Source organism: Trichoderma breve (assembly GCF_028502605.1).
Source record: "Trichoderma breve strain T069 chromosome 7 map unlocalized scaffold00008, whole genome shotgun sequence".
Classification (NCBI taxonomy): Eukaryota; Fungi; Ascomycota; class Sordariomycetes; order Hypocreales; family Hypocreaceae; genus Trichoderma; species Trichoderma breve.
The window spans coordinates 1,292,841-1,309,881 of NW_026611594.1; the positions used below are offsets into that span (position 1 = coordinate 1,292,841).

General features: G+C 45.4%; 6 protein-coding genes across 6 annotated transcripts; all 6 read left to right on the top strand.

Annotated features, from left to right (window-relative positions):
• Nucleotides 1-827: 827 nt before the first annotated feature.
• T069G_11511 (fungal specific transcription factor domain-containing protein) lies at nucleotides 828-1,817 on the top strand (the record flags this gene model as incomplete). Its single annotated transcript, XM_056178716.1, has 3 exons — nucleotides 828-845; nucleotides 897-1,364; nucleotides 1,419-1,817. The coding sequence occupies 3 exons, from the start codon at nucleotides 828-830 to the stop codon at nucleotides 1,815-1,817; spliced, it is 885 nt and encodes a 294-aa protein (XP_056023590.1).
• Nucleotides 1,818-3,163: 1,346 nt separating this feature from the next.
• Nucleotides 3,164-4,576, top strand: T069G_11512 (uncharacterized protein; the record flags this gene model as incomplete). Its single annotated transcript, XM_056178717.1, has 1 exon — nucleotides 3,164-4,576. One exon carries the CDS (start codon nucleotides 3,164-3,166, stop codon nucleotides 4,574-4,576), a length of 1,413 nt encoding a protein of 470 aa, XP_056023591.1.
• Nucleotides 4,577-5,392: 816 nt separating this feature from the next.
• On the top strand, nucleotides 5,393-7,129 carry T069G_11513 (flavin-binding monooxygenase-like domain-containing protein; the record flags this gene model as incomplete). Its single annotated transcript, XM_056178718.1, has 4 exons — nucleotides 5,393-5,621; nucleotides 5,685-6,412; nucleotides 6,494-6,689; nucleotides 6,750-7,129. The coding sequence occupies 4 exons, from the start codon at nucleotides 5,393-5,395 to the stop codon at nucleotides 7,127-7,129; spliced, it is 1,533 nt and encodes a 510-aa protein (XP_056023592.1).
• A 3,570-nt stretch (nucleotides 7,130-10,699) lies between these two features.
• T069G_11514 (NAD dependent epimerase/dehydratase family domain-containing protein) lies at nucleotides 10,700-11,803 on the top strand (the record flags this gene model as incomplete). Its single annotated transcript, XM_056178719.1, has 1 exon — nucleotides 10,700-11,803. The coding sequence occupies one exon, from the start codon at nucleotides 10,700-10,702 to the stop codon at nucleotides 11,801-11,803; it is 1,104 nt and encodes a 367-aa protein (XP_056023593.1).
• A 1,683-nt stretch (nucleotides 11,804-13,486) lies between these two features.
• T069G_11515 (methyltransferase domain-containing protein) lies at nucleotides 13,487-14,511 on the top strand (the record flags this gene model as incomplete). Its single annotated transcript, XM_056178720.1, has 4 exons — nucleotides 13,487-13,667; nucleotides 13,721-13,787; nucleotides 13,869-14,333; nucleotides 14,385-14,511. The coding sequence occupies 4 exons, from the start codon at nucleotides 13,487-13,489 to the stop codon at nucleotides 14,509-14,511; spliced, it is 840 nt and encodes a 279-aa protein (XP_056023594.1).
• A 600-nt stretch (nucleotides 14,512-15,111) lies between these two features.
• T069G_11516 (pyridine nucleotide-disulfide oxidoreductase domain-containing protein) lies at nucleotides 15,112-16,137 on the top strand (the record flags this gene model as incomplete). Its single annotated transcript, XM_056178721.1, has 3 exons — nucleotides 15,112-15,509; nucleotides 15,576-15,865; nucleotides 16,064-16,137. The coding sequence occupies 3 exons, from the start codon at nucleotides 15,112-15,114 to the stop codon at nucleotides 16,135-16,137; spliced, it is 762 nt and encodes a 253-aa protein (XP_056023595.1).
• Nucleotides 16,138-17,041: the final 904 nt, after the last annotated feature.

Sequence of the window (17,041 nt, forward strand, 5' to 3'; positions counted from 1 at the left end):
GTCTATAGAAAAGACACTCTCTCAGTATGGGCCTTCGCCCCTCGGGCTGTTGGACATGCCGAATTCGACACCGGAAATGTGATTCGAGAACCCCCACATGCAAAGAATGCACCGACCGGAACGTCCAATGCCACGGCTACGGGCAGAAGCCGGAGTGGATGGATGGCGCCGCTGAAGAAGAGAAAGAGAAACTGAGGATCAAAAAGGCAGTCAAGGAGAATTTCCGTAGCCTAAGGAGGATTCAGAATAGAGCTCGCCAAAACCGACGCGATGTTGCACCACGGCTGCAGGCAGTTCCGCCTCACGAAGAACAGGATTGGGGACTCAGTGGATCGATATCCCCGCATCACGGCAGCAATTTCCCTGATTCTGGGCTAGACAGCAGAGATTACGCATCAATCTCACCAAACAATGAGTCGAGTTCCGGAAGTGCTAACAGCACTCGGTCAGCGCACATAGAGTTGGCAAGGGAAGAGCCGAGGCGGATGCCGTGGATCGACTCACACGATGCTAGTTTGCTGATGCATTACTTGGACCAAGTATTTTCTTGGCAGTTCCCTTACCACTCATACGCCTCTAGGTCAGGAAATCGAGGCTGGCTGCTTTCGCTACTGATCCAACAAGGCCCCCTTTATCACGCCATCCTGAGTTTGTCCTCCCTTCACCAAAGTGTATTACTCGGCCGAGAGGAGGAATATTGCCAACAATGCATAGCGTTTGACCGCCACTCCAGAGCATTGAGAGAACTCTGTGCATTTATGAGTTGCAAAGAAGAACAATTATTCAACGATGCAGCGCAAATGACGGAGTTTTTGTCATCCGGCATAATGCTTATTACATTTGAGGTTAGTATATTCCCTCTTGCTCACGCTATATTTCTGCTAAATATTCTGTAGGTATTTCGAGGTGGCGAGCATGACTGGCAATTGCATTTGAATGCGCTGACTTCTACATTGAGCCAGCTCACAACACAAGATATCTTCGCGCCAGGACACTGTCGTGATGACTCTCAACAGGACCAAATACACAATCATCTCCAGTTCACGAAAAACAAAGACCGTGACGGCCTACAATTTCTCATCACTGCGGCCCTATGGTTTGACATCCTCTCGTGTGTCTCAACCGGCAAGGTACCAGCGCTCCCTTATCGTCAATGGCTCAGTATTCCTGGATTAGACACAGCGGCTGTCATGGGTTGCCAAAACTGGATCATGGCATTGATTGGTGATTTAGCCAACCTGAAACAATGGAAGGACAACAGTATAAAAACTGGATTGCTTAGTACTCGCGACCTAGCAGTCAAGGGCCAACGAATTGAGAGTGCCCTCGAAAATGGTATCAAACAATTGGACATTAATGAAAAGGTAAATCTGGTCGCTCTCATATTTTGGCGGAACGACATTGACATTTTTGTCTAGGGTTTTATAGATAAAGATATGAATGCCTTGTGGGTATCTCGTATGTTTGCTCTCGCAGCACTAGTACTGTTACATACCATCATATCTGGACCTCTGCCGAAGCTTCCAGAGATACGAAGTGCTGTTTCAAGAACTATTGCAACACTTCGTACCCGCCCAAAGTCTTGTCCTGCGAATGGTATTGTGTGGGCAATATGTGTCACAGGATGTATGGCACCGCCAACGGTACAACAATCTTTTGAAAGCTGCATGAAAGAAATGTTAGCCGATCACGGTAAGTTTGGGAATTGTTCTACAGTTCTCAGGGTAATGAGGAAGTGCTGGGAACTCCAGCAACACGGCGTCGCCGATTGCAAAACAGCCATGGTGGAAATGGGCATTTGTGCTCTTTTAATTTAGAAAACAATTACTGTAGGACATCATCTGAGCATTATAATTGCGGTAATGAATCACAACAGCTAGTCCACGAAAGGGCATATCGAAGCACGGCCTAGAATGACCAAACCCCCTGGCCACCAGCCCAAAAGATCAACATGTGGAAAATTTGTTAAGGCTTCTAACATAATTGGAGAATCCAAGGATCAAAGCCAAACAGGGGTGCACCACACATTTTATGCTGTCATTGATGTGCCAAAGCGGTCCGGTAGCAGTGTGTAAGTGCATCTGCACATGGGTAGAGAAGTTATCTATGTCGGGATTAATACGAAAACAGCCAACTGAACAGACATTCATCCATAAATCCAGTAGCAAAATTTTAAAAGCTTTCTCATGAGGAAACAGAGACATAAAGCCGATAGATTTCTCGCCAGACGTAGACTACGGATAAGCCTCAAATGACGCAAGTTCTGTGACTAATTAAAGGAGGCGCAGTTAGTAAAATGAAGATACTGCTTCAACGCCATTAAATATACTTAAATTACAAGTAATAGGGAAGTAGACGGAACGTGTAGTGCTGAACTGGCAAACCGGAAGAATTCGCTTCTTAACACTACTATGGATATCATATGTTCTATTCTGCGCATTCTCATTGGGTTGCCATGGAATCTAATCATTCTGGAACTTGCTTGATCAAGAGCTCTGAATCGTATATCTTTGTGAAGGTAACCTAACCAGGCTTTATCCCGGGTAGTACAGTGGTTACAGAGATGCCAAGACGAAATCATGTTCTAGAAGTGCCAAAGCTGGCGATTTGGCCAAAAGTAAGCCTAAGTCATAGGAAACTCCATTAACCTCACGGAGATGGCACAGGGCAAATAAGTTACAATACCTAGCATCCCGCGATAGATACGGCCTAGCTTATATCAGAGACAAAGATTTTACAACATAGGCTGGAAAACCATTTCCAGACCGCTGCTTTGTATATCACCAATGCGTTGGCAAAAACATCCCTTGAACATTTTTGGTCAAGTTCGCCTCCTATCTAATTATTGATAAATCATCTAGCTCAACTTAACCTAGGATGGCTTCGGGAAGTCCTGGTCGCTAGAGCTCCTGGTGGCGGGGCAGATCGACAAGTAACTCCAACTTCATTCGTCGTGATAATTTCCTTCTTAGGACAGTCGCACGACAGGCCTCCAGTGGATAGATTCCGCCATACACCATGGCCTAATGGCTTCGTGTTTAGGAAGAAAGAAGCGAGTAATCTGATATATAAACTTGACACTCTCAGCTCACTAGAAGGTTTCCTCAACTTATCAACGACACTTGGAGTCACAAAGAAAAGAAAAGAAAAGCCAACATACACCATGCTCCGTACGCTTAGCTCTGTTAGCCTCCTCATCGGCCTTCATGCCATGACAGCCACTGCCAACAAACCCCCGATAGTCCAAGGCCCAATCACAGGGGGAATCAAAGGCCATCCTTTTAGCGCATATGCTGGAAATATCTCCTCTATAGGCTATGTCGAAGAAGAGTTTTTTCTCAGCGGGGATGCCGTTCGATACAATGTTGTCGGTAACTTGACAAGTGATGGCCATTGGACGCTATCTTACAACAGCACTGCCTCATACAAAACCCGTTTGCTCGTCCGACGCCCATTAGATCATAAAAGGTTCAATGGCGATGTTCTCGTCGAGTGGATCAACGTCTCCGGCGGTTTCGATATTACATCTACCGATCTTCCAGGGGTCTATGAAGCAGGCTACATATGGGCCAGTATTGACGCTCAAGCTACTGGTATCGAAGGCGGAGCAACGGATCCCCAAGGTCTCATTCAATGGGACCCAGTGCGATATGACACGCTGAACATTCCCGACGATGCGATTTCCTATGATATTGTCAGTCAAGCTGCCAGTGCTCTACGCAGTGGTAAAGTCACTGGAAGTCAAATCCCCGAGCACGTCATTCTCGTTGGGGCTTCTCAATCCGGTAGCCGAGTTTTGGGTTATACAAATGGTGTCCAACCATTGAATAGCTCATATGATGCCATCATTCCGGCTATCTGTGCTGGTGCTTCTTCGGATTTCAGTCCTGTCCCTGCTCACCCTACTCCTGGCCAGCATGGTCGCACTGTCTTTACAAAAGTCCGAACCGATCTTAAAGTCCCTGTCTATATGATAAATTCTGAAACCGAGTCGTTGCACTATGCTCAAAATTATCTTCGACAGCCAAACACACATAAGTTCCGCGAATGGGAAGTTACTGGAGCATCACATGCCAACCTCGGAGACCTGATTTGGCTCGCCCCTCAACGAGAAGTAGACGAAATACCTGCTCCTCTTCCAGATACGACTAATATCAGCAACGTCAACTGGCAACCTACTCTTGACGCAATCTATCGCCACGTTTCTCTTTGGATCCGTGATCCTACCTATGATCCTCCTTCATTTCCTTACATGGAGGTGGCCACGAACTCAAGTGGAGTAATGGACTACGTCCGAGATGCCGATGGTAATACCAAGGGCGGAATCCGTCTTCCAGAACTTGCCGTGCCCGTAGCCGGGTACAATGGTATTAACAACGGTCTCTCTGGCAACACATACCCATTTTCCGACTCCAAGTTGAATGCTTTGTATCCAACTCACCCAGAATATGTTGCCAAGGTTAAAGCAGCTGCTTATGCGTCTTTACATGAAAAGGTCATTTTGGAATACCAGGTTAAGAATTACACGCGCGCAGCGGAGGTCGCTAACGTTCCTCCCCAATGCACCAGCTCTTAGTTTGTTTTCTTTCTCATTGCACCATTGGTGTGTCTATTTAATTTTATTTTATTTTGTTCAATTTGCATGTATTAGTTCAAGACTTAGCGTAATCTACCTGAAATTCACACATTATCAATACTTATTCGCATCGCTTCAACCACTACTAACCTTTATAGTTTGGAAGGGTTGTGGAACCCTGAAGCTTTCACCTTCATCTCTTGTAGTGCGAGTATAATAGAGAGTCATGTTTCAACCTGCCTCAGGCCACGATATGGCCAGGACTTTTGTGGCCTCTTGGACCGATGGGATGTATGTATCCGGCGATTCATTGCAAAGCCTCCGGAAAGAAGACTAATCTATCCGTTGTCCTTTCTGCACTTCGCAGCAACAGCGTGGCTGTGTACTCGTAGTCTCGTGGCAGGCTTCCCCACAGCTAACTTTCACAGCTTACTTTCGCGGGTCGTTTTCGTTAATGAGGCTAAGTACGAATACGATCAACTATGTATCAGGTGCAGGACGCGAAGTGCAAAATACGAGTTAGGCACACAATTTGCCAGCCCTATGTCAACTCGCATTTACTTGTGAGTTCCAAGCGCCTCTCTTGAGGCTGCGATGATTCTTGTACTAATCGATGGCTCAGCTACGTCAGCTATCGTCTAATGACTTTTGAGCGTGTTATTTTTGGAATATTTTGGCATCTAGAAAGAAAATGATTCCAAACACTTTCTCAAACAAAGGTGCTATATAAAGATCACTATCCGTAGCTGTACCTGGGTCCATAGAGACAATATCAACACAAAAAACGAACTTATTGCACTTTGCTATCGTATTATCATGGACTCTGAACCGGAAGCCCATAAGTTTTGCATTATTATTGGCGCTGGTGCAGGCGGCCTCATCCAAGCAGCGGAGCTATTGCGAAAGAAAGTCCTGCGACTGCAAGATATACAAATTCTTGAGCGAAACAGTGACTACGGTGGTGTATGGAAAGCTGCAACTTATCCTGGAGCGGCCTGCGACGTATTCAGTTGCACTTACCAGGTTAGCTGGCACCGAAATCCAGGTATTTGAACTAAACATGTCAAATCTTTGCCTTAATACACAAGCTCATCATTGTGTTTATCAGACTGGAACTATCTTTTCCCCACAGCCTCAGAGCTTGTCCAATACTATAGAAACTTTGCAAAATATTTTAACATTACCGACTGTACTCTATTTAACCAGAGCGTTACACGGGCGACTTGGTCTGAAGAACGGTCATTATGGGTTGTGGATGTACTAGACGGGAGATCTGGGACGCACAAACGTTGGACTTGTCGCGTCTTGGTTCAGGCTGCCGGAACATATAACCGGATATCCACACCACAAATTCCTGGGATGGATCGTTTCAAGGGCGACATGTGGCATGCCTCGGAGTGGCCAATGCATTATGATTTCACAGGCAAGACCGTTGCATACGTGGGCACTGGACCAACGTCTGTTCAGGTGCTGCCATGTATCCAATCACAAGCCAAATCGGTCAAGGTCTTCTGTCGAAGCATGACCTACTGCCATCCGTTCAACAACTTCAAATACCCAGCCTCGGTTAAATGGGTATTTCGCTGGGTCCCTGGAGTTCTTGCTTTATACGCATTCCTGGTTGCAAATCTCTTTGCAATCTGGGCATATTTCGCGTTTCGACCTGAATCATGGATTGCCAAGAACACAGAGCGTTACTGCCGTCGGCATTTAAAAAGGCAGGTATCTGATCCTATTCTTCTCCAACAATTGACTCCTACTGGACGATTTGGATCTAAGAGGCCGCTGGTCTCACTCTCAGGATTTTTTGAGACTCTCCAAAAGAATAATGTTGAGGTAATTAGTAACCCCATTATTGCTGTGGATGATGCTGGTATTATCACCAAACAGCCGCATACAAGCGATATTGTGTTACAGATCGATGAACCGGAAGTAGATGGACACTCATCTACAGCATCTCAGACAAAAGAGCAACACTCGCATATTGAAGCAGATATTATTATCTGGGGAACTGGGTTCAAAATGCAGGGCTGGGGCGGAGCAATACCTACGATCGGCCGTAATGGTCAACTTCTTAGCGAGCACTGGAGAGACTCTCCCAATGCATTATACGGTGAGTACATAAACTGCTTCCTGTTGCTAAGTAAAGTCTCTAATTAGACGATCACGGCAGGGACTATGACATCTGCATTTCCCAATCTCATCTTTGTGAATGGGCCTAATACCACAACCCCCTGGGGAAGCTTAATCCAAGGACTGGAGATGCAGTCAGCTTTCAATCGCAAGGTCATCCAACTTATTCACCAAAAGTCGGTTAACAACGCTTGCTATGCTCTAGAGCCCCGTCAAGACATGGAAGAAGCATGGACAACGTCTATGCAAGCAGGGCTTAACAAACTAGCTACTAGTCTGGAATATGGTCCAGCCTTTTATTACTTGAATGAAAAAGGACAAAATACGTTCTTTTTCCCGTGGACCCAGCAATACTACCGATGGAAGACAAGAACACTGAACGTTGCTCAATACGTTGAGTCGGGGATGGCAGAGTTCTAAGGCTTTACTTGTCCTCACCTCTAATCATATTATTTATTCCGAATACAAATATCCGCAGTAATAATTTCGAATTGACAATCTTTATGGACTTGGGGCCTCAAAGTGATCGCTGCTCCAGTTCATATACTTCACGCATGAATTTGACCGAAAAGTAATAATTGAATATGACAGACATAGCTAGCAGGCCCCTCGGCTGCCATCAGACTTGTAGTCAGCAGCTATAGCGGCCAGCTACAGCTATAAAACCGGCCTAGGAAATAACCAGCAACCTTCAACCGTTCAAAGGTCCGACCTTTCCTTTATTTTCTTTCCTCATCTTTTCTCCCCCTCTGTTTTATATATACGGCAACACCAAACGATAGATAATGATTGAAATGAGCGATTCATCAGCAAATGAGTATGAAACCCCATACTCTTCTATGCAATGTTGCAAACATTGTATAAAAAGAAAGCAGTCGTTTCTTAAAATCTTCTGTCTCTTACAAATTTTTCTTATTTTATTTCTGGTCTTTGGTTATAAGGCGAAGAATATTCTGATGCCGCAAGGCAGCCATACAGTGATTGATCCTTGTAAGTAACTTCTCGTAACTGAGGGCGCATTCGCTGAAATTTTTACATCAGACTGGAAGCTTTGGGATTACAACTCTACCTTCTACTTTTACGGACTTGAAGGGTCAGCAAATAACACACAAGCTAATGCTCAGCTTTGGAGCGACATTCAGCTGGGTAAAAACTCCTCTATCTGGCTACGTACTGCTCCCGTTGGTTAATACTGAAACCAGAAGACGGCATTGTTGCAGTTGACTCAGCATGGGCGCGAGAACAAGGAGCTGCCGCTTCAAATCCACATCCAGCTCACCCGGAACTGAGCGTGTATCAAGTTGACGTGTATCATGCACTTCACTGCTTGCATCGCGTTCGCAATAGAATTGTGTCACATCTTTCTATGGAAGAACTTCCGCGGGATGACCCGCATACATTGCATTGCATCGACTACGTCCGCGAGCAGTTGATGTGCCACGCAGATACAACACTACAGGCCACAAGAGACTATGTCCATTATTATTATAATAAGGGACACAAGTGTAGAGACTTCTCTGCTATACAGGAATGGGTTGACAAACACAAGTGGCCAGAGCATCGCGTCTATATTGATGCATGGCTGAGTGAGCACAGAGATGAGATGAGTTAAACAACTATACGTAGTATGAAGGCGACATCAAGTACCTGTTAACGGCAGAAGTCTAGTATGAGTTACGAGAAACACTCAATATGTTAAACTAATTTTACTTGGAAGGCGTGGAAGAGCACTACTCTTTACACTCTGTGTTATCCATGAGGGTCATCTGTAGCGTTTGTAAATAAATTGGACAGAAAGAAAAGAAGTTTACTTCTACACATTACATACCGCCATGCTGCATTGGTTCTCTAATTTTCGTTCCCTTCAATTTTTGATCTATCAACTTACCTTCAGTTCAATTTTCGATTTATCAACTTACAAATTCCCGCTATATTTAGAATGTACTGCTTTAGAAAGTGATTATCAATACTGGCCGGTCTAACATACAATACGCTAACCTTTTGCTTCTAATGACACTATTGATACGGCAATGCGGCATAAGTAGCTCCCTTCTTTGCACTAGTCCATACATTTACGTCAGGTTTTCTATCGGCCCTTCTTCTTTTTGAAAATGCCGATGAAGACAATCGTTAGAGGAGTACGGAGTACGAGTACTGCCGCAGCATACAGATTGCTATGTACTGGTATCAGATGAGCATTCATATCAGTCCTCCAGCTGGCGGATGACTGGCTACTAGGTCTCTTCATATGACATGTCAAAGGAAAGGAGCAATTGGGATAGACCTCAGGCAAATCAGAAGACAATTCCTAAAATAGTGAATGGACTTCTGAAATTGGAGGCGAAATACTCTGTACTCTATCTAGTATACCTAGTCTCAAATATGTAGGTAAGACGGGCATTATCCTCCCAATTCCGCCAGTATATGGGATTAGCAAGCAGTAGTTATATATCAATCTCGGGGTTTCCCCTATTAGTCTTTTGCCGAGAGCACTTATTAAAACGGCTAGCCTAGTTCCGCGCTGCCGACGTTATCTTATGATTTGTATATATAAGACATTGTGTCCCTGACTTTGTGAAGTGAAGATTGGAGAGCTTCATTAAGTACAATACACGCAACACCCTTTCTAAATATCTCTATTTATTTTACCAAAATGCATTTTAAATTGTCTCTTGCAGCTGCCGGCGTAATGATTCAAGCCCTGGTGGCTGCTATTCCATTCAGCAGTCTCCCATCAACAGATATAGACCCTGACACTACAGGTAACTTTGTCAATGCCCAAGACAACCTCCTTATTATAGATGTCCCTCGCGGCTATGAGGCAAATGGTATGATCGATCCTTGCTCTTTTGAATTCAGGATAATACGGTGACATATTGATTGTATAACACTTTCTCCTGCTAACATTCATGCCTTTTAAATAGCAAATTAGCCACAGGCTGATGTGTGACGAACCGATCTATACGAGATATTATAGGATACCCTTTGAAGGTGATTGACCAGGTCAAAGTTTATGTTACCATAGTAGGTAGAATACAACGGGCAATCTTATTATATAGCTGGTAGTCGAACACGATGAACAATTTTATTATGTTAATGGCGGGCGGTACGACCATATCATAGGTACATCCACAGCTTGTGCAGGCATAATGTCTTTTCAAATCTAGGTGGGCAAAAGCTAGCCCGCCACCAAGGCGGGTAAGCCATTGACCCCCACTGGCCTGTATTACAACATTTCTTGTCGAGACCGTAAGCCAACTTATCAACGGATTTAACCTTGATATACTTGGCTTAGCCGGTATGGTTTGGAGAATCACCCGGATAAGTATTCCTAAAACATTTCGAAATATCCCAAGAGGAGATATGACATCGACTTTAAACATATTCTGGATACATTTATTTCATCCATCTCTTTGTTATGGTTCTTCTTCCAGCATAATCGCAGATGCTGGCGTAAGCCCCTAGGTCTACTTACTATTCCAGGCGACCCACCTATTCGTGTGTCTTTTATTTCAAGCTGAAGTACGATAATCCATGCCAAGACGTAATACATCGCAAATAACCAGGACGGTCCGAATGTCCGTTAGCCGTTACACCGTTCAGTCACATCACCGAGGTGCCGTTGTGTACCCTCACATTACTTCTACATCCGTGTAGAGTCATGGCTTGAGTACGCTACTAAACCTGTACGGCTGTTACCGCGGATCTTCCTCATTCGCCCCATTCTTATGTCCGCTAAAGCCTGAAACCTCCAGCTTGTAAGCAGAGATTACTCCTGAGATCTCTATTTTCCATTGTCTACTGAGGGGGCGGTGTTGCACTATGTAGAAATATCCCAATCACCTCACTATATGACTGCGTTTTCGGTTACTGAAATAAAGTCATGCTATCCATATGTTTAAGATTTCGTGCTTTGTCTTTTGTGTTTCTAAAGCTTTGATTTCCTTCCCGCTATTGATATCAAATAACACGCGATTTCGAGTTTGCACTATGATAAGCCCTTCAAAACAGACGTTGCTTATCACCGGCGCAAACGGCTTCCTTGCCGGCCACGTTATTAAAGAGGCATTGGAGCAAGGCTACGATGTCCGAGGCACAGTTCGCTCGTCAGAATCTGCGAAAAAGGTTCGAGATCTTTTTGCAGAGTACGCCGAAATATTCTCAGTATTTATTATTCAAGACCTTACTCAGAAAGAGAATTACGAGAGTGCATTTGTTGGGGTGTCTAAACCCATTACTGGTGTCATCAGTGTTGCCGCGCCATTTACACTGAAGGTCGAGGATAACTGCCGTCAGCTTCTTGATCCAGCAATACAAGGCGCTATTGCAATGCTTGATGCTGTCAACCTTTATGGCCCCAGCGTACAATGCGTGGTAACGACTTTGTCGTTCACGGCCATTATTGACCTATCAAAAGGTTGCCGACCAGGCCATGTATATTCGGAAGAGGATTGGAACCCAATGACCTATGCAGAAGCTGCCAATGCGGATGCTGTGTCAGCGTACTGTGCTTCGAAGGCTTTGGCCGAGAACGCCATTTGGGATTGGATGGAACGTGAGGAGCATGCTTTCTCCGTGGCGACGATTAACCCTCCTCTGATCTTTGGCCCCTATACCGGTGGAATTACCGATCTAAAACATCTCAACGAATCGACTGCTGTGCTCTGGAGTCTCCTGGATGCAAAAGAAGTACTACCTACCGATTTTGCGGGCTTTGTTGATGTTCGCGTTGCTGCGAAAGCTCACATAGAAGTATACAAACGGCCTGACGCAGGTGGGCAGAGATTTCTGGTCGCTTCGACTTTCAATTGTCACGCCGCGGTAGATGCAGTCAGAGAAGACATTTCTGAACTCGTAAACTGCATTCCCGAAGGAACCAAAGGCATTAATATATCCAATACGGTGTATGGCGTTAATAGAAAAAGCTTAATTTACTATACAAATCCAATTTATTATAACTATTCTAAGCAGACCAAGATATACAACGCTGACCAATACGTGGACTTGCCTCTTCTGAAAACCAAGCTTGCATTTGTAATTTATCAGCAGAGCCAGGCTCACTTTCGGTTGTTTCGTTATATCCCAGGGCCATGAAAATTCTGCCGCGGCGGTGCTCAATCGGTTGTAGCGCAAAATACACTGTTCCAGGCCCGCTTAAAGTAATATTGGCCTGCAGCAAGCCAAATCCTGCCATACCAGTCGCAGCCTCTGTAAATGGCACGAATGCCCCAGTGTCCTCAGTGGGATATTCCACTGCATTTAACCCTCGAGGCACGGCTGGTTTAAATAGAGAGCTTTGAGCGATGCCTATCTGGCTAAGAGAATCGGTCTCATAAGTTGATGGAATGCTGACGTTTTTGCCGATCGCCCAGAGTGATGGGCGATAACTATATAGGGACGTAATGTTGGGAATTCCCAGAGTGACAACCAGGTATGACGAGGTATCATTAATGAGAACCTTGCTATATGACGTGGTAGATGGGCAATCAAAAGAGACCATGAGAAGGCGAGTCTCTACTGGATCTGGAAATTCCCATGCAGTGGTAATCGAGTCGTGACTGCCGTCGTCCAGGAATGGAACATGGGCAAACCCAGTGCTGGCCAGCAGAAAACTGAAAAGGATGCTTATGAACAGCATAGCTTCGGTACAGAAGAGACTTGTTCAAGATTAAGTATCAAAGGTAATTTAATCGCTCTCTCTGACAGGGGTTGAGATTGGGGGGAAAAAAATCCCATATACAATCTGGAAGATGGATTCGATGGCCATTTTATCTTCACAGCTGGTTTTGATTCCGTACTTGAGTAGTTAAGTAACTAGGTAGTTTAAATCACCCTCACCGTCAAATGTGTCAAAGAAAGCAAGCTTACGGGTTAAGCTAAAAGCAACCCGCACAGCTACCCACACTGCCCAGACCTGAGAACCCTGATAGGGAAGTCCCCCACTTCGAGAGCATGCTACTAACGCACTGGCTAGATGGCGAGAATTCTGAATGGGCAGGCATATCCTAGTGGAGTTGAGCTATCCGTAGCTGATTTTGTATTACAGTTGTATATATTTTCACTAAATAGTAGTTGATTTGAGAACCTTGAGAGGTTTCACCTAATATTTAGTCAGGCCTCTATGATGTTTACGCTGATTATGTTCCGTAGACTCCACAATATTGTAAGTATGGAGTTAGTAGCATGATCATAGAACTAGTATAACACTGAGTAGATATAATGGCAATGGTCATCATTACTGCGAACGCGGCTCTGTGCAAATACCGCACATATATACCTCATGAGAAGAACTGTTATACTGGAGTCCCGGGCTGGAGAGCCCCGGCTCCTGGTTTAACTGAAAGGCTTTGAAAAACGTAAACGGTTGGCTCATCATTCCAGATAATAGGAAGTAACTAGAAGTATGGCTTACGGATAGCATTACATTGCACATATAAACGGAATTGAGGCAGTTTATGCTCCATGCCTTCTCCATGCGGATGACGCCTACTAGCTGTCTTTGGCTCGCTCCGAGGGGGACAGTTGGATTCGGTCTCAATTAGTTCGCCTTAGCTTCGGCTATTATTCTGCTCCAGCTGTGGAGCTGCAGGATATTATCCGTTGGGCGGCATCCAATAGGCCTTTTGATCACTTGTACAAAGAACCTCATCTGAGGCGCATATATGCCTATACACCTTCCCAAGGACTATACACAAATATTTCATACTTCACGAACGTGATTTTTAAATTTACTTTGGACTATCTCATTACACTATGGCTCAAGACTCCCCCGCAACCATGCCTGAGGACCAGAAGCAGGAAATTGCAGGTAGATACTTTCTACCTCGCAATTTGGAAGAGGCAGCACGCATGCAGAATCAGCATGAGTGGCTGAAAGGAGGTGCTGGCGGATTGATCCTGGCACCTATTGATTTAGGACATCAGGGGATGCGTGTGTTGGACTCGGCCACAGCCGACGGTAAACACACCCGCTTTATTCGTTGGCTTGGCCATATCACTGAATTATGACAGGATACTGGATACAAGATGTCAAATCAATCTTTCCAGAGAGTACCCAGTTTGTAGGCTTTGATAATATGTAAGCTGACGACAACCTCTTTCGCATAACACCAAGTATGGTGTTGTAGTTTTACTATATGCTAACGAGGTTTATTGAAAGCCCTGAGGGATACCCCCCTCTCCATCCTCCCTTGGAAATTGTCAAGCAAAATCTTGTTGATGAATTCCCCACTGAGTGGGAAAACAACTTCGACTTCGTACACCAGCGTTTTGTCATTCCCCTGTTTGCGGAGAGTGAGGTGCAGCCGGTCCTTCGCAAACTCATTAAATGCATGAAACCAGGTGCTTGGATCCAGCTAGTTGAGATGGATTTCAAAACTCCGGTTTCAGAACCCCTTGAAGCTTGCCAGGCTGCTCAGAAGTTTCATGAGCTCACAAGCTCGGTAGTATCTGACCCTCTCGCTTCCACAAAACTAGCCGACAGATTGAATGAGGAGGGTCTCGCAGATGTTGGCTATAAGACGGTAGATATGATAGCAGGCTCTTCTCATCCGGATCCTGCACTGGGAGAGCGGGGACGACGTAATATGTCGTCCGTGATGGCCTACTTCCAGTCTGTGTCTAGGTAAGGAAATCTCTTAACGCGAACAGAAAACAAATGCTGAACAATATAAAGCGCCGAGAAAGTGGGAATGACAGAGCAGGAATGGGCTTCCTTGCCTAAGAAGTTCGAAGATGAGATGAGCAAGTATAAGATCGCCGTTCGTGTCTACTTCGTCTGGGGTCGGAAGCCAGTAGTGTAGTAGGTTCGGAGAAGTACGTTCGCCACCTGGTTTCTCATGGGTATATTAAAATTCAGAATGCCTTGATTCGTATCTCATTTTGTGGTGGTGATGGGCCGTTTGCATTGTATGAACTTTGCAGCAATCAAACCTACAGACATAGACCGATCAGCAGTAATGTAACTTTTTCATGAGTTTCGTGTGATAGGTGTATAAGGAGATGCTATACAGTGTTTGAAAAAATAAAAATAAAAAATGACTACGTGTAAATAACGCCCATATGGAGAGCCGCATCATTGAGGCTATAACCATCTTGTGTTTAACCGCCACAATGCAAAAGTCGAACCCATTTTTTTTGGCCACTCAGGTCGAGCACGCCATTACAATTGGAATTGGCTTAAGACTGGCTAGCCCTGTCGATCGTACGCGGGCAAGCGGGGACTAAATACATGTAGTGGAGTGCCGGTCGAGAATACGTTCCGAGCCCTTACATGGTACGACTTATTCGCCGCTCAGAGGGGGCTGGTTGGGATCGATTCTCAATGAAAAGCCCAGTCTTCCCACCCCTCTGGCCCATGATCAAGGCAAAAGTATAGATTGATTTCGCTCACTCGTTGCATTATGGCGGATACGGCTGATGTTCTGATAATTGGGGCTGGCCCAGCCGGCCTGACTGCGGCGCTTGCCCTGGCCCGACAGCAACAGAGTTCAATTGTATTTGATGAGGGAACCTACCGAAACGATACAGCGGATCATATGCACCTCATACCTGGATTCGATGGCACAAAGCCGTTGGAATACAGGGAGGCTGCTAGGTCCAACATCCTCTCCAACTACGACCAGATCAATGCCCTCCAGACGAGGATTTCCGACGCGAAGAAAGACGACTCGAGTGGCATCTTCACACTCACCGATGTGGCAGGGAAGACTTGGCATGGCCGAAAGCTAATATTAGCAAACGGTGTAGAGGATATTTTCCCGCCGATAGAAGGGTATGCAGAATGCTGGGGAAAGGCTATGTATGAATGTCCATGAAAAGCTTCTGCCTTAGAGGACATATTCTGACGAACCTGACCTTGACTTAGCTTCCACTGCCTCTTCTGCAAGGGCTATGAACAACGAGACTGCTCCTCCGCCGGAGTTCTCGCGATAGGAGGACTGTCTAAGGCTCCGATGGCGCTCCACGTGGCTCGTCAAGTAACTACACTCAGTAAAACCGTCAATATCTATACCAATGGCTCCGAGGACCTCGCCAAGGATATAGCTGCCGGATTCGGCACAGTGGCACCTATGAAGGTCGATACGAGGAAGATCCAGCGGATGACCTTGCAGGCTGACGGGGCCAGAATACACCTTCAATTCGAAGATGGTAGCAGTACGACGGAAGGTTTTCTGGCACATACGCCCGCAACTAAACCTCGTGGTCCTTTTGCGACGCAACTTGGATTGGCGTTGAGACCTAATGGAGACATAGAAGCTGGTCCGCCTTTCTATCAAACCTCCATCAAAGGGGCTTATGCTGCCGGTGACAGCTGCGGGATGATGAAGAATATACCTCATGCTATTTTTTCAGGTTCACTAGCTGGGATGGGAGCCTCGCAGCAAATTGTTGCCGAGAACTTGGGACAAACGTCACTATTTGGCTAGCTCTAGTGTCGGGGGGTGATGTACTTGTCGTAGTATAATTACCAATCGCAGAAATCGGGTCAATCAAAAATCACCAATCAAAGGGAATCAGTATGTCTACGATCGCATGAGAGTCCATCTTGCTATTTGGCGTAGATTTCAATGATGCCAAGAAGTGAAGTTCCCAGAATTTCTGCCACCGTGATGGATGGAGACGTGAACCTCTTTTATTCCAGAGAAGAGCAAATCTGAGTAGATGAGTCCCTAAATCCGGCCGTGGAATGTAAAATTCGCCGGCCTCTTAATTCTATATACATGCCGGACTTTATTCCCCGTAGGAAATCAAGTGCTCTGTTAACAAGGATAGCATTAGTTACAAATCTAGCAAGTACTCAAAATATAATCGCTCTGCTTTGCTAAGCATGGGCTGAGGCTTGTTTAAATATATCTTGTTAAAAGGAAGATGAGCGACAAACCCAGGATGATTTCACCCGCAGAAAGAGACAAACCGACAATCTTGGATAAAGAAAGAAACAAAATGCTGTCAACTGCTGGCTTGATCAACCAAAATGCCATTGAAATACCTGGCGCAATTGCTTGCAGCCAGGGTGGAAGGTGTTGGACCTACAGGGATCTTGATGCGGCTTCTCAATCTCTGGCATTGTTATTCAGGGCGCATGGAGTTCGTGCTGGGGACGAAATCCCAATTTTCCTATCCAGATGCTTTGAGAGTGTAGCATCTACTGTCGCATTGCTTCGGCTTGGGGCATGCTTTGTGCCCTTAGACGCGGAATCTTGGGGCCAAGGAAGAATCGAACAAGTGATAAAAGCCATTAGGCCGAATCTGGTCATATATTCTACCGAAATCAATTTCAAGGCCGAGGGTATTGAGACGATATCGGCAAAGGAAATTAGCGCCAGCTGT